Source organism: Suillus fuscotomentosus (assembly GCF_016647785.1).
Source record: "Suillus fuscotomentosus strain FC203 chromosome Unknown F5891scaffold_4, whole genome shotgun sequence".
Lineage (NCBI taxonomy): Eukaryota > Fungi > Basidiomycota > Agaricomycetes > Boletales > Suillaceae > Suillus > Suillus fuscotomentosus.
This window is the reverse complement of record NW_024539516.1, coordinates 318,525-338,633: the sequence shown is the minus strand read 5'-3', so window position 1 is coordinate 338,633 and position 20,109 is coordinate 318,525. Positions and strand designations below refer to the sequence as shown.

The following is a 20,109-nucleotide window of genomic DNA, read 5'->3' as shown; positions in this document are numbered from 1 at the left end:
CCGCGTGCTTCAGTGTGATGATGGGACTTCATCGAATACGGGCCCGGGATCCTTCAATTTCAAGATCGGATAACTGCATTTGATCAATGGCTTTGTTCAAGATCGATACAGCGGTGCAATACTGACCCCTTTACTCCACAGATAAGCCTGTAGTTGGCTGTTGAGTGCTTCACTTATCACTGCAATTCGAAATCAAGAAGGAACGACCGTATTCCTTCTTTATGGTCTGGCCAAGGGGGATACCCCAACCAGTTAATTTTGGTGCGCATGCACAAATTTTCAAAATGTAGACGACCAAAACCTTGGAGAATGCTAAATATGCTACATCTATCCCTGTTCATCTGCTACAAGACTATATACTTCTTGTACACGATAACCAAAAACAACAACTCATGAGGCAACGCCGATCAACAGCATACTATACCCTCGAAGGATTTACAGCCAAGTATCCACCATCAATAATCAATTCCTGCCCATTCATATATGCCGCAGCAGGCGATGCAAGATACACGGCAGTGCCTGCCATTTCAGCTCCGCTGTTCATTTTTCCTGTCAGTAAAGGCGCTAGTCCGCGGATCAAGCTTCACTCACGTCCCCGGCCTTTTTGCTGGTACCGGCACCACCGGCATACCAACCGAATCAGTCGCAGTTTGTCCTGTAATACTGTCATACGTCATCTCGCTTTCATACACGCCTGGCGCGATGGCGTTCACTCGAACATTGATTCCTTTCAGGGCAAATTCGGTCGAAAGCATCCTGGTCAGGTGAGATGCAGCAGCTTTTGAGCTGTTGTAGCAGAACTTGTCCGTCAAAGTTAGCAATGATAAACGAACGCGACCGTGACTTTACTCACATGTCTCTGTGCGACCTTTATGAGCCCGCTGATACTGGTGATATTGATGACGCTTGAAGAGAACCCTTCTTTACCGGTATCCTTAGAGCCCTTGTCGAGCAAATCCAAAAACGCAATAGTCACAAAGTAGATCGAAGATGTGTTGATGGCGAAAAGGGAGCCCCACTCCTCGAACGATTCATTGTTGAAGAGGTATTCACTAAGTGGTCCGGCCTCCTTTTGAGCAGTAGTCGATGGCTGATTTAGTTCATCAGAGACAGGACCACATTGGCCAGCACTTTGTTCGATCATAAGTCACAATAAAATAGGGAGAGTAGATGTCATACTTGTTCACCAGAATGTGTAGTCTTCTCTCTGCTTGGGATATTCTCGTCACACCAGCTTTAATGCTGTCCTTATTCGTGACATCCATCTCTTGTCTATGCATTATGCTTGATCAGCCCGCACGAAACGAGAATAAAGGATAGATCTCACGCGATCATAAGTCCCATGTCGTCACTCTTAGTTGCATTCCACTCCGCAACTACTCCATCAAGAACATTCTTCCTTCGGCCGGTGATATACACCTTGGCCCCATTAGCAGCGAGGCCACGTGCAATATTAAGGCCGATGCCTGTGCCACCACCGGTCACTAGTGCGATCAGGCCAGTGAGATCGTAGAGCTTCTTCAACGTATAACTATCAGGAGAGGACATGGTGATACAAGCAATGAAAGGAGGCTGCAAGATATTAACAAGATACTCAGTTTGAGTGAGAGGATTCTAGTACCGCAGTAAGTACCTGCGAGAAAACAACGGGGGCTGGTAAGTTTGATCGAGTACGGAACAGATGTAAGAGTCTCACTTCAGTCTGATCAAGAAGGCTGAGTGAATCGAGATGTAAGGGGTACGTAGACTATATACTGAGGTTGCATCCGGTGATGTAAAATAGACGTGTGTTATTGTACGTGTGCGGCTGTAAGTGGTCACAGATGCATTAATGATTTGTCGTAGCGAGACCTGCACGTTACGTCGGATCATGCAAGGCCAGCACATGGTGCACAGATAATTAACCGCTTGAGTGACCATGAGGCCCAAGTTGAATAGACAATTAGTCGAAGCGAGACCGGAATGGAATAAACAAGATTAGTTACAAGGAAGTCAAGCCACGATGCCACTAGGTTCATTGGAGTTGAATTTGTCTTGACGCGGCCCCGATCCCGGGACCCCTGATTTCCAGACTATAGCGAGAGCTATCCGCTGACTAATCGTCAACTCGGGTGAGTCCACCTAACCATATAGAACGAAGACAGTCGTTCTGTCTTCATTCCGATATACACAGACTGCGGTCCAATCCCTGAGTAGGCTAGTGAAATCTCCTTTAACAATTTCAGATTCATATCGACGCAGACTGCGCAGTCACGTACGACTGACCACCCAGGATACCAACCCCAAACAAGGTTCCGGGTCTCGATACCATCGAGTTGAGCAAGCTCGACTTCAGCAACCACTGCGACAACCAACATTCTCGCGTCTTCGTCATGAGGAAAAGCAATCCCTTTTCCATCGTTCACCGTAGTAGTAGATCACCCATTTCTTACCGACGAAATCCACACTAGGTGATATGCATTGGGACCATGTTGGAGAGACAGAATGGACAGGCCGGGTTGGCCGAACATAGTTTCGGCAGCGATGGACACGGGGGTTTCTTGAAAGAACAGCGAAATGAACGGGCCTGCGGTTGGTCCACGGCAGTTTCCAGTTTCAGTATGTAGGCAATCCTGATAAGACAAAAGGCGTGTGTTGGCCACGAGTGCGCGGAAAATCCCCATCAGGAAGATGGGTGGCGGGAGTCCGCAAATAGTTATTTAGTTCGCTAAACTTGACTCACGTGTAGATCCTGTAAGGAAAGTGAAAATCCCATCCACTGGTGGGAAAGAATGGGCCTGCAAAAAATGTGGCAGAGAAGGGGGGCAAAAGTATATTGCTCATCATATCCACGCTCCATCATGCAGTGGCAAATCTCCACTAAGGCAATACATGTGAACAAGGTCCTTTTCAACACCATCCACTTCCAAATTGCGAAGTTCTCTGAAACATTTCGCGAGGGAAAGAATGGAGGAGTGATCTGCCCAGCGACCCGCCATCGCCAGAACCTTGATGCTGGATGGTATTGTGACTTCAAAAAGGCTCAGGGCGGCTCTGAGTCCAGGAAATGGCGCTGACTTCCACCAGCGTCTATTAGCGGGTTGACAGCGAAGGTCAACCAGATGTAGTTCGTGAAGGTTGGGTACAGAAAGGCGGGACAAGAGTAATGTAAGTTCGGGAGGTATGTCGATATCCGATTTGTCGACGGCAAGAACAAGCCGCTCGAGCTGCAGAAGGTGAATCTGTCCTGCAGGAACACCGTCGTGAGATAGGTACAGAACTTCTCCATCCAGCACTGTTCTCCTAAAGCATATGCGAAGCTCGCGCAGTGCGCATGAAATTCGAATCATTCCTAGAACTTCATCTACGGCGATTGATCCAGTTGTGAATCCGTGATGAGTATAGTCGAGATGTGTGAGGCGTCCATAGAGCCCTGGCAGCCAGGTCAGGCGAATACCATCAAGCGTGACGTGATCTAACCGAGGCGCAACACCTGCAAAAAGACCAAACTCCTTTGAGTCATCATTCTCTGGAAAACAGAGAGTAAGCTTCTCCAGTCGCAGCGCGTGCACAAATGGAGCAAAGGTATGTGCGCCCATGCTATCATTGCCCCGTTGCTCTGGATGACATATAGGGCCGAGAGTAGTATTCCATAGGAACGGCGAGTAACTTGAGAACCGCAGCTCAAAGGAGCGGGCTCTGGATATGTGTGGGACAATAAGATGCAGTTGCAGGGCTAACGCGTCTATATCGGGAAAACGGTGCTGCGGAGGTGTGATTGTAATGTCGAGGGAACACCCACGGGCGCGGGCTATGCGTTCCTTCCACAGACGTAATCCATGAGAATCAAACGACAGGCGCCGCCAGAGGGTATGCGTGTGTATCGCAAGCATCCTCCATGGGTGGCAGACATGCGAAATCGTGATAAGAAATAAGGCATCATCAAACGAGCCCAGCTCAAACACACGAATGAGAAGCTCTGGAGGGAGGGTGTGAATGGGATGATGTTGGAGGTTGGAGATCGGACTACGGTATAGAGATAATGTTAGGGAAGGGCGAGCGAAGTCTGGGAATTTTACAGTTGAAGGTGATGGCGAGGGAGGAAAATTGGTGCGATCGATGACGGACGAACTGCAGTATATTAACTCTGGAGAGTGCCTGGGACATAGTCAGGGAGATATCAATAATGGTGAAGGATAAACTTACTGAGGAGGATGAACCTTTTCCTGAATCGCGTTCTTGAATGACTTCGTGAGGATTAATTCACGCCGACGAGATCGTCTGAGTATCGATGGCATGCTTCATGGTCGAGGTGAAGCACCTTAAGGATGCCACTCATTTATGGATTCAAATTATGTATGTAACTCCTGCGACACAGGGGCTCGCCTGACATAGCTTCGGCTGCAATCGGTTCCGAGCATGAGAGCAAAGAGTGGTCCGCCGGGACAATAGAGAAGCCTGACGTGACAGTAGGATTGCTGTGTCCCATCCTGGCAGTGCAAAATGTAGAAACCTTACAGCGAAAGAACAAAAAACGAGTTCCGACAATGGGTCTTTGTGAATGAAATGGGTCTGACTTATAGTAGGGTCACTCACTCGTAAGGGGACCGTCAAGATGGGAGTCATAACTATGATGCTAAGTTTCTTTCGTTACTGCCATTGCCCCCACATTGGTAACTTCTGACTATACCCCGCTGTCAGCCCCTGCCTTGTCCATCGCAGGCCAGGACACCAACTTGAAGCTTGAAGTTTAAGGCCTATTCATCGCTGACGGTCAAAGTTGAGTTCTGCAAGCTATTGTGTTTGTACCGGCTTCTGTGATGATGATTAACAGACCATTTGATAGGGTGTACTGTGTCATTGAACAGTTTCTTCTGATCGGTAATGATAGTTGAGTTGAATTTCGTGGCCTGTAGCACGTTGAGACCCTAGAGGCCCTAAACCCACTCACCGAGGAGTCGAGGATCCTGTCTCGGCCGTTTCCGAGTCGAAAAGGGACTTAGGCGTCTAGATCATAACGAGTTTCCCACGTTTGAACCATGCGCATCTTCATCCGCCCGCCATGCCATTCGTCCCGCTGCGACCCCGGCTTCGATACGATCATTACCTTGTATTTCAAGTTAGCCCGTGGCTATATCCCTCGCCGACTATAACACGACAACCACGGGCCCAGAGCAGGGAACAGTTTACTGTAATTGCGCCGGACGAACTCAAGTATTATCAACGAAAACTTATCAATAAACCAAAAGTTCCTCTCGATCGAAAGTCATTCATAATTCTTCTAGGACTTTTGCTTCGATCTCGATATATCTACTTTCCTGTCGATTCTCACTGCAAGCACAAAGTATTTGAGGTTCGTTTTATATTGATCAGCCAAAACTAAAATTCCTATCAATTGTGATCGTTACTCCAGAATCATCGATGACACCTTAACCAGTAAACTTACCTATTGAAGCTGTGGCTCGTTGTTTTCTCTTTCACCAAAGTCCTCGGATGTCCTAGCTGCACTCTGCCGGGTGTGCATTCAAGTTGGCCCGGCAAGGTGATACCCCCGGAGTCAGTGCACGAATGGCCGAGGGGTCACCGGTCACTGGCTGCCCCGAGCTACTTGAACATCCCCGGTGACCACTCAAGCGCTCACGTACTATAACATTCTCCTTGACATCTTAATAAAGCGTCATTCTCCAGCTTTTATAATCACACTCTCAATTCCTAAAACACAATAACAACAGAACACCGTGGATGATGAGGGTTTTTAGATGACACGTCATCAAAACTTATACCATCTGCGATAATTTTTGAGCTGTGGATGCCTTGAAAAGCTCTACTACTAGTACACCAAGGCTTTGAATTGGCCTTCCACATCCTTCGCTTTGTAGTTGCCACAAGTCCCCGATCTTACTACTGCGAGTAGCGACTACGACGAGACGGATCATCCGGATAAATCATATCTGTAGATTTAAGAGTAGGAAGTCGAGCGTTAACGCTCTCAGACCTAGTGTGTTCACTGAGCAGTTCAGATCATCATGCGCACGTCTAGATCAACTCTTCAAAAGATGACACGACATCGATTGAGACTCGCCCCTCATCAATAGATTTGATACCTGCAAATTGATGCAAGGGAGCAATCAAAATAAGAATCCGAAAGATACAGGGTTCATTTTCATGGGTTACGTGTATAACTCGTACAAAATCGCAGACATCCCAAATAATCTTTTTTAATTCTCACCAAAGAAACGGAACAAGTCGCGCAGGCACTCTCTGCATATACGCACGGTATTCCTCAGCAACAGCAGGGTCTTGCATAATAAGATCCTCCTAAAAACAAAAGGCAGCCAATTGCATACAGCAACACAATGAATCGGACGAGATACCCACCTCGACAAGCACCTTGACAGCAGACGCACCAGTAGTGATACCCAATCCTACAAGCGGCGCATAAGACCAGGTCATCAGCGTAAAAAATAATCCCTGGATGAGCGCGCTCCTGTCATAAGGGAGACGTCAGAGCCCAATTCCATCTTACCCATGTAGATGACGCAAGAGACTCACGTGTACAGCGGATGACGCACTACTGCGTATGGACCCGTTTGTACGATTCTGGACTTCTCGCGTCTCTGGCGAGGGGCAATGAGCTGATGTCTTGTTCACGTGTGAAAGAAGACAGTACGCACCCCAATCAGGTGCCACTGACTGCCAAGGTGCGTGAGTACGCGTGCGCCGAACCTGATGACCATAAAGGTCGCTGCACATGCTGCGACTCTCAGCCCTACTTTATTTTCGTGTTTGAAATAGGTATCAGGAAGGCTCATGCGCTGCATCCATGCAGGCTGCGCGAAGCGGTTGAAGGTAACGCATAGGATGTATGTCACGGGTGGGATGAAGATGGAGAGAGCGTGTATTGGGGTTATAATCTTGCCAATGAAAGAAGTTGGGGTGACACAGACGGGACCTGCTTCCGCGTTAGCGACTGTGGCGATTGTACGCGTGCGAGATAAGGAATATTGGAATTGTCGGAAGGTGGTAAATACGACGAGTCCTTCCACGGTTTGGGTGGATGATGGAAGAATACTAGTGAGGCCGGCGATGTAATACATGCTGGACTTGGATACGGTGATATCTTTATAACAATTTTTGGTGGCAAGAATCTGGTGATTTGGAGGTATGGTTGCTCAGCTGCGACAGAGCGGCTCTCACATGACAGCTAACGTTAAATGGTGTAAATATTGACAGTCTGTGGAGTTATGAGAAGCTGTGCTACAATGTAGCTGATCATCGTAGAAGTTGATTTGAAGGCAGTAGTCCTCGTGCCAGAAGATGATCATAAGGTGTGGTAGAAGCGGACTATATCAGTAGGGCGTAATGATAAGAACTAGTAACGTTACTAACGTACGAATGGGCATGCAACCAGTGCAATTTGAGGCGTTAGAATTAGAGTCCAGACACTTATACTGTTTGCCATTGGATGAGCCTACCAACACGATACTGGCCTTACGATGTAGTCAAGTGAAGACTAGAGTCGGGCTAAGGGTGGGTTCTTAATGCAAGGCTTTTGTGCATTGCGGTGTGCAAGATGGGTGCTTCGGCACCGCCAAGTTGATGATCAGAGGAGTTCCGTTTCCTTCCGACTTTGCTAGATGGCCGAGGTGTAAGCCGTTACGAGTTGCTGACAGCCGTGGTGATCAAGTTTATGCACGTGAAACATGACAGGATATGTCATAAGTAGCATACAATTTTATGTCAAGTGCATTTTATCGTTGAACTCATGAGCTCATCACCCTTGTCGTCGTCCTCGTCGCCGTCGCCATCGTCGATAGAATGGATGAATCCATGGAGCAAGGTTTGTGATTTGTGTTGACATTGCGATGGAAGTGTGATTTCTGACCTGTGTCAATCACTGCCCTGACTCGAATTTGACTGCCACGTTAAACTTGCCCGTCACTCCTTGTCGCTCGACGTCGTCGCCATCGTCTTTCTCAGTCCCTTTCTGCTCAGACGACGCTCGAATCGCGGGCTACGATGCCAATTCATTTCTTCACTGAATCACCACGCAGTTTCGGAGATACTAGGCGTTCGAGTCTAGCTCGAGAACCAAAAGGGAAGGAAAAGGAATCATACGTTGATCATGTCGAATTTCCTTATGGTGCGTTACGACGACTTGACCCGCAAGCTTGAGCTTACATTCTTTAGACCAAGACTCAGCTGCAGCGCTGTTACCCAATTTCACTGTCAATGGGTCAACTAGCATATCATCTAATGAATCATCTACAAGATATCCTTACTTGTATCCTGCACCTCAACAACCAAAGCCAATACCAAGGCCTATATCTCCAAAAAAACAGCGCACTTCCCTCTTATTCTCTCTCGTTCGAAAAAAACCTGGTCACCCTAGTAATGTTTCGCAATATACTCATCCAGTCGTCATGCCCGGCGTTATGGAAATATCCCGCCCATATTCCTATGTCCAAGAGGAAGAGGAGCGAGAGAGACTCAGAGATGCTGCTGCTCAGAGTATTGGTCTCGTCGACTATCCTACCAGCGAACACCCAGAGGATACCCGAGAGGAGGACCAAGTGCCCCCATCAGCAACCATAGATTCACACATATCTGAACCTCCTCTTGTACCTCCATCACCCATACCATCACCAACTCCAACACTCTTACTCCATCTCCCGCCTTTCCCCACAAACCTCGCCTCCCTCAGTTCACGAATCACACTCACAGGTACATTCCCCAAATTCTGTCCCTCATCCTCCCTCCTAGTCTACGCCCTCGCAAAGCAATGGAAAACAAGATCTATAGTCCTCACGACTGCGACCTCGGCCGCGTCGCAGACAGTCACACACCTCCATCTTTTCAAATCAAATATCCCGTCATCCTCGGAGCTTCAGCGCTTACCTATAACCCAAGACACTGCTATCTACGTCACAGAGCAATCCGGGCCTGGTATGAATTCCACTCGAACTGGCACCCTCAGCAAACGCGAAAGCAGGAGCGGAGCGAGAGGCAGTGGAGGCAAGTCAAACGGCTCAGTCGTTGCTATTGAGCAAGGCGAAATCATTTGGCATTTCGAGATGCAAGATCCGAGCGAGAGACAGAAGTGGATTGGTGCCATAAAGGCAATTGTCTTGGGCCAAAGGTAGGTTGTGTCGCGTCGTTGGGTCCTGGTATTAATACCCCTCTCCAGATCCATGCGCGCAGGTCTCACTGCATCACCCCACCTCAGTGGGCATGAACCCCGCGGGGATATGGATGTCATGCTCTCCATGCGACTTCAAGCATCATTATCTTCTGCCACATACCCTATGTCACCCACAGCTTCGTCACCCCGTACATCATCATCTTCTCCACCCGTCTTGGCAGGTTCCCTCCCACTATCACAGCCTACATCCCCAATTAGAGGCTCCTTATCGCTTGAGGTCATGCGTTCCCAACCGCACACAAGGTCCTCGACACCCAACCCACCTGTACCCACCGATCCCTTCACGCGCTCATCAAGCATCAGATCAACTAAGAAATCTCAAAGCCACAGTCCCAACGCTCATAGATCTGGCTCTCGCTCCGGCCCAAACTCCGGTTCCTCTTCCCCAACGCCATCCATCCGACTCCAATCCAAGCGCTCAGGCAACGTCCCCCCAACCCTGCTCTCCCAAACGCACTCTTCCAAATCCTCCACGTCTACTTCCAAATCCTCCACATCTACTACCAAAACCATCAAAGGCATGTTCACCCCTCGCTCTCGTTCGCCGTCCTTGTCTCTCAATGGACACGGGCATGAGCGCGAAAGCGAGTATGCAGAAGAGAGCTTTGGGACGGTGGGGAGCAATTTAATGGGTATTACCGGCGTGGGCATGAGCACCAAGAGGAGCAGCTCGCCAATACGCCGGGAGTCGCCTGTACCCAGCATGGCGTCGTCAGGGCCCGACGAATTCTTTGTGCACCAGCCAAACGGGAGCATCCACAACGGGATTTTGTCCAATGGTGTAGGTGGGACCTCGAGCATGTGCTGCTCGAATACGTGTTGCACGAGCATCAACGGTATACCCGCTTGTGATCTAAAGATTGTCAAAGAAGATGAACGGTGGGCTCCTCCGTCGTCTACGACTGCACCTCTGTCGCCCACGCCTTTCCACTCGCATTCACACTCACACTCGCATTCGCATTCTCTCCACCCGCCCCCGCGGTGCAAGAAGCAGACATCCGTGCAGCCACTTACAGACGCGCTATGCCAGCAAATGGACACAAGCACTACGCCTAGTGTGCAGACCTCCACCGTGACCGAGGACAGCTCAGGTACCTCATTCACCCCACACTCCATCACCCCCATGCTCAACCCAGCACGTCTATCCGTGCAAACAACTTCCACAACAACCTCCACTATCGAAAGATCGGGCTCGTCAGCTTCATCCCTAGCGCCTTCTCGTCGGTGGTCTCGTACCCTCCCGAAGCGGTTAACGCCCCCCAGTGGCCCGCTACCCCTGACACCACAAACTCTACACGAGTCTGAGAAAGGCGTGAGTCCTATTAGTGCGGGTTCTGAGAATCCTAGTGCCGCGTTTTGGAAGAGGACGAGTGGGTCGAGTACTGTGAGCAGCGTAAGTGTGAGGTCTGGGTCTGTGCAGCGGACGAGTACGGTTGGGTCTCTTGGTTCAGGGATTGGTATAGGTCTTGGTGGTAGTGGTGGAAGTATTGGTGTGGGGAGTAAACGCCGCTCGATGCCTCCTCCGCGTCCTGCTCCGAGCTTTGCGCCTCCTCCTGCGCCTGAGCAAGAACAACAGCTCAAATCACAGCCACAGTCCCATAAAACGCTGTTCAGAACATCTGTAGCTCAGCGCGCGTTGAGGCTAAGCCTAACTGCACCTCGTCCACCACCTTCGGGCGTCCTTCCACCGCGTCCAGATGAACCTGCATACCGCAGTAGCGTAGAATCATCAATATCGACATCGATTCCTCCTCGTCCTGATAGCGCCGCTTCTGTACGGAGCATGTCTATCAAGCAGCGTCTGCGGATTCTCAGCACGCCGTCGTCTCCGCCCCCTGTTGTCGCGTCGCACGATATTGATCCCGATCTCACACCGCACCAAATTGCGCATCCCGTAATCATTACACCTATGCCCGGTCGGAGGAGTAGGAGCAGGAGCAGGAGCAGGAGCCCCACCAGCAGGGCCAGCACCAGCAGCACCACCTATTCCCGACCCCCAACGCCTCCCCTCCCAGGTACCCCCATAACAACGATGCAGAACGATCCATGTTTCTTATCGCCAAGCACACACATCTTGCTTCCGACGGTTCCACCACGTAATCCGCTCCGTCCATCACAACGCCTCCCAAGTGCCCCAGAGATAAAGGCGTTGTCGCCACCTCCGAGACGGGGGAGTAGGCAACTTATGGTGCAGAGTGTTGCTGATGGTGGAGATGAGAGGGAGAAGGAGGTGGATGGGTGTGTGGAGAATGAGCTTCCTGATTTTTCGGATATTCGGGTGAATGCGTCTTAGGAGCGAGTGGGCCACGGACGGAGTATAGGGGATGATGATCCTCAGTCATGAGCTTTGAACTTTACGCGCTGAACTTGTTATCCAAACCTTTTCTTGCAGTCGTCGAGTTCATGTCTTTTGCATTTTTTTCTTTCTTTCATACAGGTGGTGCATATCGTTAACCTAGTTCATACAAACAATCTACAAACTCAATGTACAATGTATATGTAGGCATAAATTACATTTCTGCCAGTGCTGCGCTGTTATTTGACCGATAGGTGTCAGCTATTTCTTCCTGCTCATCAGTACCCATGTACGTATGCCGACGCCCATCATCTTCGAGGGGCGAGCTTCAATCACCGGCTCAATCTTGACAACCTTAGGGGTAAAAACAGTTGATCACAGGGATGAGCGCGAAGAAAATAACATAATATCGTGTGGATAAACTATTTCGTACAAGTGAGATTTTCGTATGCAGCTACATGAAAACAGGAAGTGAAACGAAGAGCCGTAATAAATCAAGCAAAACTGTTTTCAACATCAGCACTATCATCGCCGTGCTCCAGGTTTGCAAAGGTCAAGAACGCCGCAGGGCGGTGATCCTCTGCCCAGAACAATAGTGGCGTGTCCAGTGTCACAGCATATGACAGGTTGGCCGACCACAATTGGGTAAGACCAATACCGTAGTTCCACACTTTGCCTTCGGGCACGAGTGTCATGCCAAGAATACGATCAGACAACAGGAGCTGCACCCGTTCTGACATGTTAGGGTTGAAGCCAGGCGGGTTGGCAGAATTATCCACGTTCTTGCGGCCCCACTCGAAGCCAGGTACCGTCAACTGATGGGCAGATAACGAGACTGAACCGGGAGTGAAGGAAGCAGCGATACAAATTGACGAGGAGCTCCACTCTGGGTGGTCAGCCATCAACTTGGCTTGGGTGGTGACATCTGTGGGAGAAAGATGGCTGAGCTCGAGCGCTTGCGTCTTGACCCACCCAAGAGGTTCGAGATCTTTGAGAAGGAAGTCGTCCTTCGGCAACTGGCTAGGCAGCTCAACGCTATTGTTGCTTCCACGCTGAGGTACCCATACAACTGCCTTGATCTCCTTGACCTGCTTGTTGTCTGGAGGCGAGACACCGTACAGGAAGGCCGCAACTTGAGTGCGAAGATCAGCCGCAGTGATGAATGCCCGCAGGATGTTCTTCGGCAATACATAGGTGTACGAAGCAGCGTCGTCCTTGACATCATCATTGGAGACATAGATATGTTGGAGACGGAGGGGAAGATGCGTAGCAGAGATGGCACGAACACGCCAATCAGATTTGCTGCTAAACACCTGCTGTTCGTAGTTGGTTGTCGTGACGGTCTGAATCGTATCACCGTGAACGTTGGTGGTCTGAGTTTGCACAGCGGTGACTTGACCCTGCGCCTCATTACTCTTCTCAAGCTCGGCCATCTGCTGGCGCTGTACGGAGGGAGCGGCAATCTCTTGACCAAGAATGATGTCGCGAATTTCACTCGCAGTCAAGGACGCGATGTTGACGCTGTTCCGCTTGCCGAAATCCTTGGACTCGATGAGTTAAAGTTCAAAAAGTGTGCGATATTACTTACTGCCAGTATAAGATCCTTCATTGCGACCTCAACTTTGATCCATTCATCATCTGTAAGAGTGGGCCAGACGAAGTGAGGCTCTGTAATGGTCGACTTGTCCGGGTGCAAAATAATCTTCGCCTTCTCGTTGTTGACGTGCAAGCCACGAAGAAGGAGGATAAGACGAGAGAAGGCAGTGTAGCTAGACACCGACTTGAGCCAGTCGTCGTACAAGCTGAACAGTACCATTTGAGGTTGTGTGGCACGCTGTGAGAAACAGTATCAGTAATCAAGATGTAAATACGCGTGGACCCACTTACTAGGATCAAGTCACCGAACTTCTCCATCTTCATGCAAGCCTGGAAGGGCAGTTGTAACTCACTTCCCTTGATGACGATGTTCGGGAAATCAAGTAAGTGAACCTCGAGAGGGTCCAACATGCCCTTGCGAGTGACGATGACCTGCTTTGGCTGTTCTTCGACAGGCAGTGAACGAACCAATGCAGCCACTTCTTCGGCAGTCTTCCACTTTGCGAGTTGACCGAGACGCTTTTGGCCAGCCCAGACACTGGTGTGGATGATCTTCAGGAACAACTGTCCAGAACGTGGGTTGAAGATAAAGATGGCGCCGTTGATCGGTTTGGTCGTCAGGTTACCTTCGAACGTCTTGTGGATAGTGACACGATACACATTAGTGTCGTCGACGAACCAAATGATCTGGTTCGAAAATAGTTCCGAATAGTTCTGGCTGTTGAGATAAGGCTCCGTGGGCTCAGAAGAGTACAACTGGAGACCCTTGCGAATACGCTCGCGCAAGACGTGGCATGCCGGATTGGCCTTCATGATCTTGGCCATGGCTTGCTGAATCAGAGGCTTCATACCGGGGAACCAGTTGCCGTACGCAGACCACAGGTTATAGGCTAGATCCATGCCGATCATAACCCCAGTTGGCGAGGGGTAGATACTCATGGAGTCGGACACGTAGTCCAAGAACTTGGCACGAGTATACCGCTCGATATCATGGGTGTCGAAGTCACCCCACCGAAGCTGAACGTCAATCCAATACTTGTTGCTGGTCGTGCCATCCAAAACGTCCTTGTTCTAAAGAAACCGAGAGATCAGATCAAAGTCCAATGGGGTATTGAAAGTGACCAACATCTGTGACCAATGAAGGCCGAGAGATATTCCATTTGTAGGCTGAGAACAGCAAGATATCGGCGCAAGACGAATTCATCTTGTAACTCTTACGAGGGTGAATAGTCTCCTTCTGTACTGTCTCGATCTGGAGAGGCTCTAGCTCCTGATCAAAGACCTGACACAAGTCCATGACTACACTTTCGTGAATCTTCTGCCACAAGTGCGCACGGAAGATCTGAATCAGCGAGATCTTGAGGGTGGGAATCTTGCCGTGCATGAAAATACCCGTCAGATCAAGCTGGACCTGGAAACCGACATAGACGTTGGCGCGGTTGATGGTCGGACTCCACCAAAGCGTGAATCGACGGTTAGGGATCTGGTTAAGACCTGACCTCTGGGCGTTGGTAAGTTTCTTGTATCGCATAGACTCTTCGAATCCAGACGCTTTCTCCCAGAAGAGACCCTCCCAGGTAGGGAAATAAGTTCCTTTGAAGAGCGTGTGCTCCAAGATACCCTCGACACCGCCTAGTGCAGCAATGACATCAACACGGTAGTTGTTCAATTGCCAGAGCTTTCCGTCATGGCGCTGAGATGTCCACCAGAAGGGGTTGCTACAATAGCCATTTCATTAGTCAACAATAAATCAAGGCAGGTGGAGGACTCGCTGTTTCAGCAGTTGGTACTGCTTCCAATCTGTACGCACACGCCAACCTCGGTCATATGCCAATGTATGGCGATCCTTTTGGAAGAGAGTGTTGATACGAGGAATACCACGGTCCCAGCTATCTTCAAGATCTTCAAGGGTGAGGCGCCGATTCTGGGCATTGGCCTCCTTCCGCTTCATGGAGTACTCCGACCAAACACGAGCCGAATCCAAGAATTCTGCCTCCCATGGCTGAAGATATCTGTACAAGTTCGGAATCAACTGGTCCTCCTCGTGGGTCATACCAGCACGGAAATGCGTCACTGATCAAACGAACTGTTAGCCAGAAGATGATTATCAAAGAAGAGAGTAAACGAACCTCCAACGTCAGTTTGCTTGGACCATCGCAAGTCACTCTGCGGGATAAGAACGTGACCCATCGAAAGCATTCCAAGACCACCAAGCTCCTTTGGTGTGTAGAAGACAACAGGAGGGAAACGGGATGGCATCTTACTGTTTAAGCCGATCTTGACACGAGTTTGAATCTTGTTCTCTGCTTTGACAAGAGAGTCCAAAAGCTCGTTTGTGTGGATGACAGCCTCACGGTAGTAGGTCATCAAACCGATCAACGCAGTGTTCCACTTGTTGACGATCTTCGAGAAAGTGGTGGAACCGGAGCTCATAAGGACCTGACGAATACGATTATTGAATTGCTGGACACCGTCATCGGAGACACGGAGGAACGCCTGCGCAGTTCTCTCTTTGGTTTGCTCGTTGGTGAGATTCCACACAGCGTCCTTCAACGAGAACTGCTCGCCACCCATCGTCCTAATCTTGGGCAAGATACGGACCTCGAACCCGCACATCGAGAACAACAACTGTGGGTTGTCCTTCGAGTAAACGCTGACAAAGGTGTCCTCCCACTCGATGGTGGTGAGTGAGCGCGGCAGGCTGTTCTTAACGTTCCAGAAAACTGCTCTTCCGAGGTTAACGTCATGTTTGATGAGACGCATACGACAATCTCGAGGCCAGCAGCGCTTGTTGTTATACCCAATGACGTTGTTGTTGGTCGGGTCAGGGTTGGCGCTAAGATAGCGTTGGATCAGGTCCCTTGCCTCATCCGCGCTGAAGCGGAAGAGAATGTGTAAGCGATCAACATAACGGGAGTATAAGCGGATGGGATGACGAGTCTCTGTTGCCGAGTCGCGATACTGCAAAAAGTTGTTAGGCATCTGTGGAGGACCCGCCATCTCGCTAGCTCGCTGCAAGCCAAGAATGAGGAGATCAAGGACGAGACCGTAGTACTGGAAGACGAAGGCAGAGAACTGAAGACCACGGATGAGACCGAATGCATTCGTATGTGCCATGTCCTTGTAGGTCAGCACTGTGTTGTTTTTCGCGGTGATGTAGTCTGCCAAGTTGTGATCAAGAATGAGACGGAGGAGACGGTTCAGCAGGGTCAGGTCGATCTTCTCATACACCTTGGAGAAGACGGTCTCCATCATCACGTTGCACTCGCCCTCGCTCGTCTCCCAGATATCTGTCAAGTTGTTAACGCCTTGGCACCACTTGTACACAAGCAACGGCGGTGGCTCCGTGTCGGCAGGTTTGATCCAGGCAGGGAACAACCCTCTTTTATCTGCCTCGAAGAAGAGGAATTGATCGAGATACTGTGAAGTATCAACGTCAGCATGACATATAACGGAGTAAATGCTGAAACCTACGGCGTCGGTGATCTTCTCAACGGGCTCGATGTCGTAGCACGGAATGAGTTTGTCGTACGTGTCAAAGAACTCAATACCAGCCTCCTTGAACGCACGCTGGGTAAGAAGCAGTCGCTTGATGCGCGACAGACATTCGTGCGGATTGTCATACGCCTGTTCAATGAGGGCAAGCTCCTCACGCTGCGACTGGTTAAGACGACCCTTGACTGAGTAAGCCTCCTTCAGTTTTTCAAGTGCAAGTACAAGCAATTTCGTATCGTGCTTGTACGACAGAGGGCTAGAGAAAACGGTAAGTTCAAAACGTGCAAACCATGCCTCGCTTGCTTACGGGAATGGTATAGGAGCAAATTTACGGCTCTCAAGCCAGTGAACAGTCGCTGTGTAAATTGCAACGGCCTCCTCCGCACTGATGTACGGCCCATCCTTCAAGTACCCATGCTGCCTTTCCTGCTCTGCTTTCAAGTAAAGGCGTGTTAGCCGACCCAGATTTTTCTTCACTACTGCCTTATCAACCGTAGCACCTCGACGGATACGCTCCCGATTATAGTGTGCAACCGAGCACCACCAATCAGCTTTGCTCTTGATATACCGCAGGATGATGTTCTCGATCGCAGTGGGCATTCCAGGGACTTTCCATGGAATGTTCGCTTTCCAGCAACGCCACGCCTCCGAGAGATGCTGCAAAATCGTCTTCGACTTGTTTTGTTTAATAGACTCAGGCATCATGTCGAGAATGTCATGCATGACAGCCGCACGTAACTCGAGGTCATAGTGAGATTCGACACGTTGCTTTGTCACAGTCTTCGCAATGCCCTTGCTGTTGCGTCCCTCGAACTGACGCGCGAGGAGGTTACCAAGCCAGCGCTCGAGTAACGGTACAATGCCTCGCATGAAGAAGAGCCAGACACGCCAGCCAGGAGCCCAGAAGCCATTTCCAGGACCCTTGCCGACAGGGCCAGTATTAAAGCGGTAGTAGATCAAGTGCTTGAGATCTTTTGTCATGCGAACTTGTCTCATGAGCTGGATGAATAAAATCAACAAAATAAATTTCGCCTATAACCGAGATTATGCGAACCTTGTACTTGTACCGGTACATACCAGTCAATGCCCCAATGTGCGCAAAGATATACTGCAGTGCATCTGCAAGCTGGAAAGCATCGACATTGCCAAGGCGGAACTGAACGTGAGCATCAACAACAAGCTTTGTAAGGCGCAGAATCTCGCGACATAAGTGGAAGGCGTTTCCGAAGCGAGACTTTTTGCGCTCCTTCGTAGTAAGCGTCTTCACTGGCTTCAAGTTCATGTTATAGTCGAGATGCAAGTAGTTCAAGTTCTGAAAATGGAAATTAGCTTCAATGTACCCCAGCGGTCTCTAAGAAGGCTTACCTTTCTGTGGATGAGGAGATTAAGCATGTTATACCCTTGTCTGCACACCTGCAAACCGGCTTCTACCCAGTCAAGTTTTGTCGTCTGAAAGAACTTCGTCGCCTTCAACTGCCGGAAGAGATTCTTTTTAGTCATTGCCTTCTCAGGTCGACTCTTGAGTTCGTTGAGGACAAAACACTTGAGCAATTTCTGGTACGATACGCGAACTTTGACTGGCTGGTTAGGAGGACAATGCTCCAGATACCAGTTCTTCACCAGAGGTATGTCCTGCGCACGACGCATGCGGCCAGAGCGCCGATTATAAGGCTCAGGCGCCCACCACAGAGCAATACCATCAGCAGTGAGGTCGTTCTCGAGGGGCCTGTCCTCAAGGAATGGTTGCACTTCATTGGGCAACTCAAAATCGTCGTCGTCGGCGCCATTCGGTCCGAATATAGAGTCTTCGTGAGAGACAAGCGGTGCATTCTTGGGATGAGCGCCGCGCAGGGAGATGGGATTGATGAGGGGGTCGAAATAGAAGGCGGGTAGGTCGGGATCATCAGTGCGAATATAGACATTCTTGGGCGTATGATATGGAGAGAGGTGAACAGAGCGCGGGAGAGAGTTATAGAGATGCGGGAAGGCAACTTTGTACTCCGTACGAATTTGTTGACGAATGATGACTTTATTGACGTCATTGAATTCGTTCCAATCTTCGTCGAAAGCATCCATGTCACGGTACAATGGCTCAAACTTCGGCCCTCCAGGAATTGCCAAGTTCAGAGCTTTTGCAGTGAAGAAGGATTTCTTGTCAAAAAGATAGCTTGCGTTGCTATCAGGTTGGTCTGATAATAAGGTTCTCCCAAGACGATATAAATTCGCCATGACGGGTAGTGAAAGTTGCCAATAGCGATACGAGGGGCCGTTGACCGCAGGTGTGTCCACCAACGGCTTTGGGTCGTAAAACCAATCAATGATAGCAGAATCTTCCTCTGAATCGAGTTCCAGCTGAATGGCTTCAAGAGGCTCAACATCCAGTACGTTATCACCATAGTCCAACGGTGGCTCTTCGTCATCAAAAGGTGGAAAGCGCATACGCTTGAAATGTCTGCGGTCACGCTTCTCTCGACGCATCGCTAGCCACATGGAACTCCATTGGGCATGATAAACAGGTTCGATAACGCGGGGGATCTCATTGACGAAAGTGATTGCGCCAGTGATATGATAAAGGACGGGCACCTCGCGAACCTGCTCCCAGGGGTATGGAATATTTTCGAGCAACTTCATTACAGCGTGAGGGACGTATTTCAAGGCGCCAAGGTGGACACGTTTATCATTGCGAAACTTGCGATTGCTCATATCACCGTGGTCCTTGATAATTTTACGGACGTGCTCCGGAGGCAAATCCTAGGCAATCATTGTTTAATACGTGTAAAATCACATACCAACTGAACGCACCTGTTTTCCCATATCGACGTACCCTCCTTTACGCTTTTCGCCGTAGCGCTTCTTCTGCATAGACACCCATTTCTGCGACTTTTGTGCAAGGACTTCGGGAGGCATCTTTGAGGTGGACGCCTGTAGAAATCCTGGCGGTGGAGGCATGCCTGGTGGTGGGGGCGGCAAGCCCGGAGGAGGACGAATGAACGAACTCATGGTCGTCGATGTTGAGGGCGACGGTGAAAGTTTGGTTGATGACTAATTACCACTCTCCTTCAACTTTTAATTTCAAACTCCGGCGGTTCAAAATGCGATTACTCATCATCACACTGTGGGTAGTAGATACATGAAAATTCAGTGATTTGACTCACTGGGTTTCCTGAATCCTTAGAGGGTTTCTATTGAAATATAGCGCATACTCACTGGAATTCCACGATTTTATTATCACTGAAAGGACCAATCTACTCTACGAGAAAAAGTTTCAGTAGAGACTCTCTACTGGAATATGAGTGAGAAAATGACTGGAAAATGGTGAAAATATCATCGAAATCCAAGGTGACTCTGGTTGAAATTTCATGCGCTATGCACTCAAAGGTAAACGAGCTAATTATTGCATTCTCATAGAGCAGGTCATTATAATATTACAATACAGTACACTTTTCATAACACATAACGTCGGGACCCCTCCCAGGCTATGCATTATCACCCCTTATGCATAACCAAGTTGTGTGACATATGTGACACATTGTGATGCCAT

At 49.5% G+C, this 20,109-nt stretch overlaps 5 protein-coding genes across 5 annotated transcripts; 1 reads left to right on the top strand and 4 right to left on the bottom strand.

The window, feature by feature from the left end:
• Positions 1-107: 107 nt before the first annotated feature.
• F5891DRAFT_469594 (uncharacterized protein) lies at positions 108-1,834 on the bottom strand. The gene is made up of 5 exons (XM_041371930.1): positions 1,328-1,834; positions 1,180-1,272; positions 854-1,130; positions 592-800; positions 108-536 (listed from the first exon to the last, which is right to left on the bottom strand). The coding sequence occupies exons 1-5, from the start codon at positions 1,546-1,548 to the stop codon at positions 419-421; spliced, it is 918 nt and encodes a 305-aa protein (XP_041232072.1). The 5' UTR covers positions 1,549-1,834; the 3' UTR covers positions 108-418.
• A 776-nt stretch (positions 1,835-2,610) lies between these two features.
• On the bottom strand, positions 2,611-4,700 carry F5891DRAFT_469592 (uncharacterized protein). The gene is made up of 3 exons (XM_041371929.1): positions 4,576-4,700; positions 4,186-4,492; positions 2,611-4,137 (listed from the first exon to the last, which is right to left on the bottom strand). Exons 2-3 carry the CDS (start codon positions 4,275-4,277, stop codon positions 2,823-2,825), a joined length of 1,407 nt encoding a protein of 468 aa, XP_041232071.1. The 5' UTR covers positions 4,278-4,492; positions 4,576-4,700; the 3' UTR covers positions 2,611-2,822.
• A 1,359-nt stretch (positions 4,701-6,059) lies between these two features.
• F5891DRAFT_469616 (uncharacterized protein) lies at positions 6,060-7,208 on the bottom strand. Its single transcript, XM_041371931.1, has 4 exons — positions 6,654-7,208; positions 6,532-6,596; positions 6,358-6,466; positions 6,060-6,297 (listed from the first exon to the last, which is right to left on the bottom strand). The coding sequence occupies exons 1-4, from the start codon at positions 7,074-7,076 to the stop codon at positions 6,205-6,207; spliced, it is 690 nt and encodes a 229-aa protein (XP_041232070.1). The 5' UTR covers positions 7,077-7,208; the 3' UTR covers positions 6,060-6,204.
• Positions 7,209-7,998: 790 nt separating this feature from the next.
• On the top strand, positions 7,999-11,474 carry F5891DRAFT_1181907 (uncharacterized protein; the record flags this gene model as incomplete). Its single annotated transcript, XM_041366087.1, has 3 exons — positions 7,999-8,122; positions 8,170-9,118; positions 9,167-11,474. 3 exons carry the CDS (start codon positions 7,999-8,001, stop codon positions 11,472-11,474), a joined length of 3,381 nt encoding a protein of 1,126 aa, XP_041232069.1.
• Positions 11,475-11,861: 387 nt separating this feature from the next.
• F5891DRAFT_1274386 (NUC071 domain-containing protein) lies at positions 11,862-19,592 on the bottom strand. The gene is made up of 11 exons (XM_041370173.1): positions 19,371-19,592; positions 17,934-19,319; positions 17,623-17,880; positions 16,876-17,567; positions 16,548-16,824; positions 15,203-16,493; positions 14,846-15,146; positions 14,200-14,791; positions 13,365-14,144; positions 13,066-13,311; positions 11,862-13,018 (listed from the first exon to the last, which is right to left on the bottom strand). Exons 1-11 carry the CDS (start codon positions 19,566-19,568, stop codon positions 11,972-11,974), a joined length of 7,068 nt encoding a protein of 2,355 aa, XP_041232068.1. The 5' UTR covers positions 19,569-19,592; the 3' UTR covers positions 11,862-11,971.
• Positions 19,593-20,109: the final 517 nt, after the last annotated feature.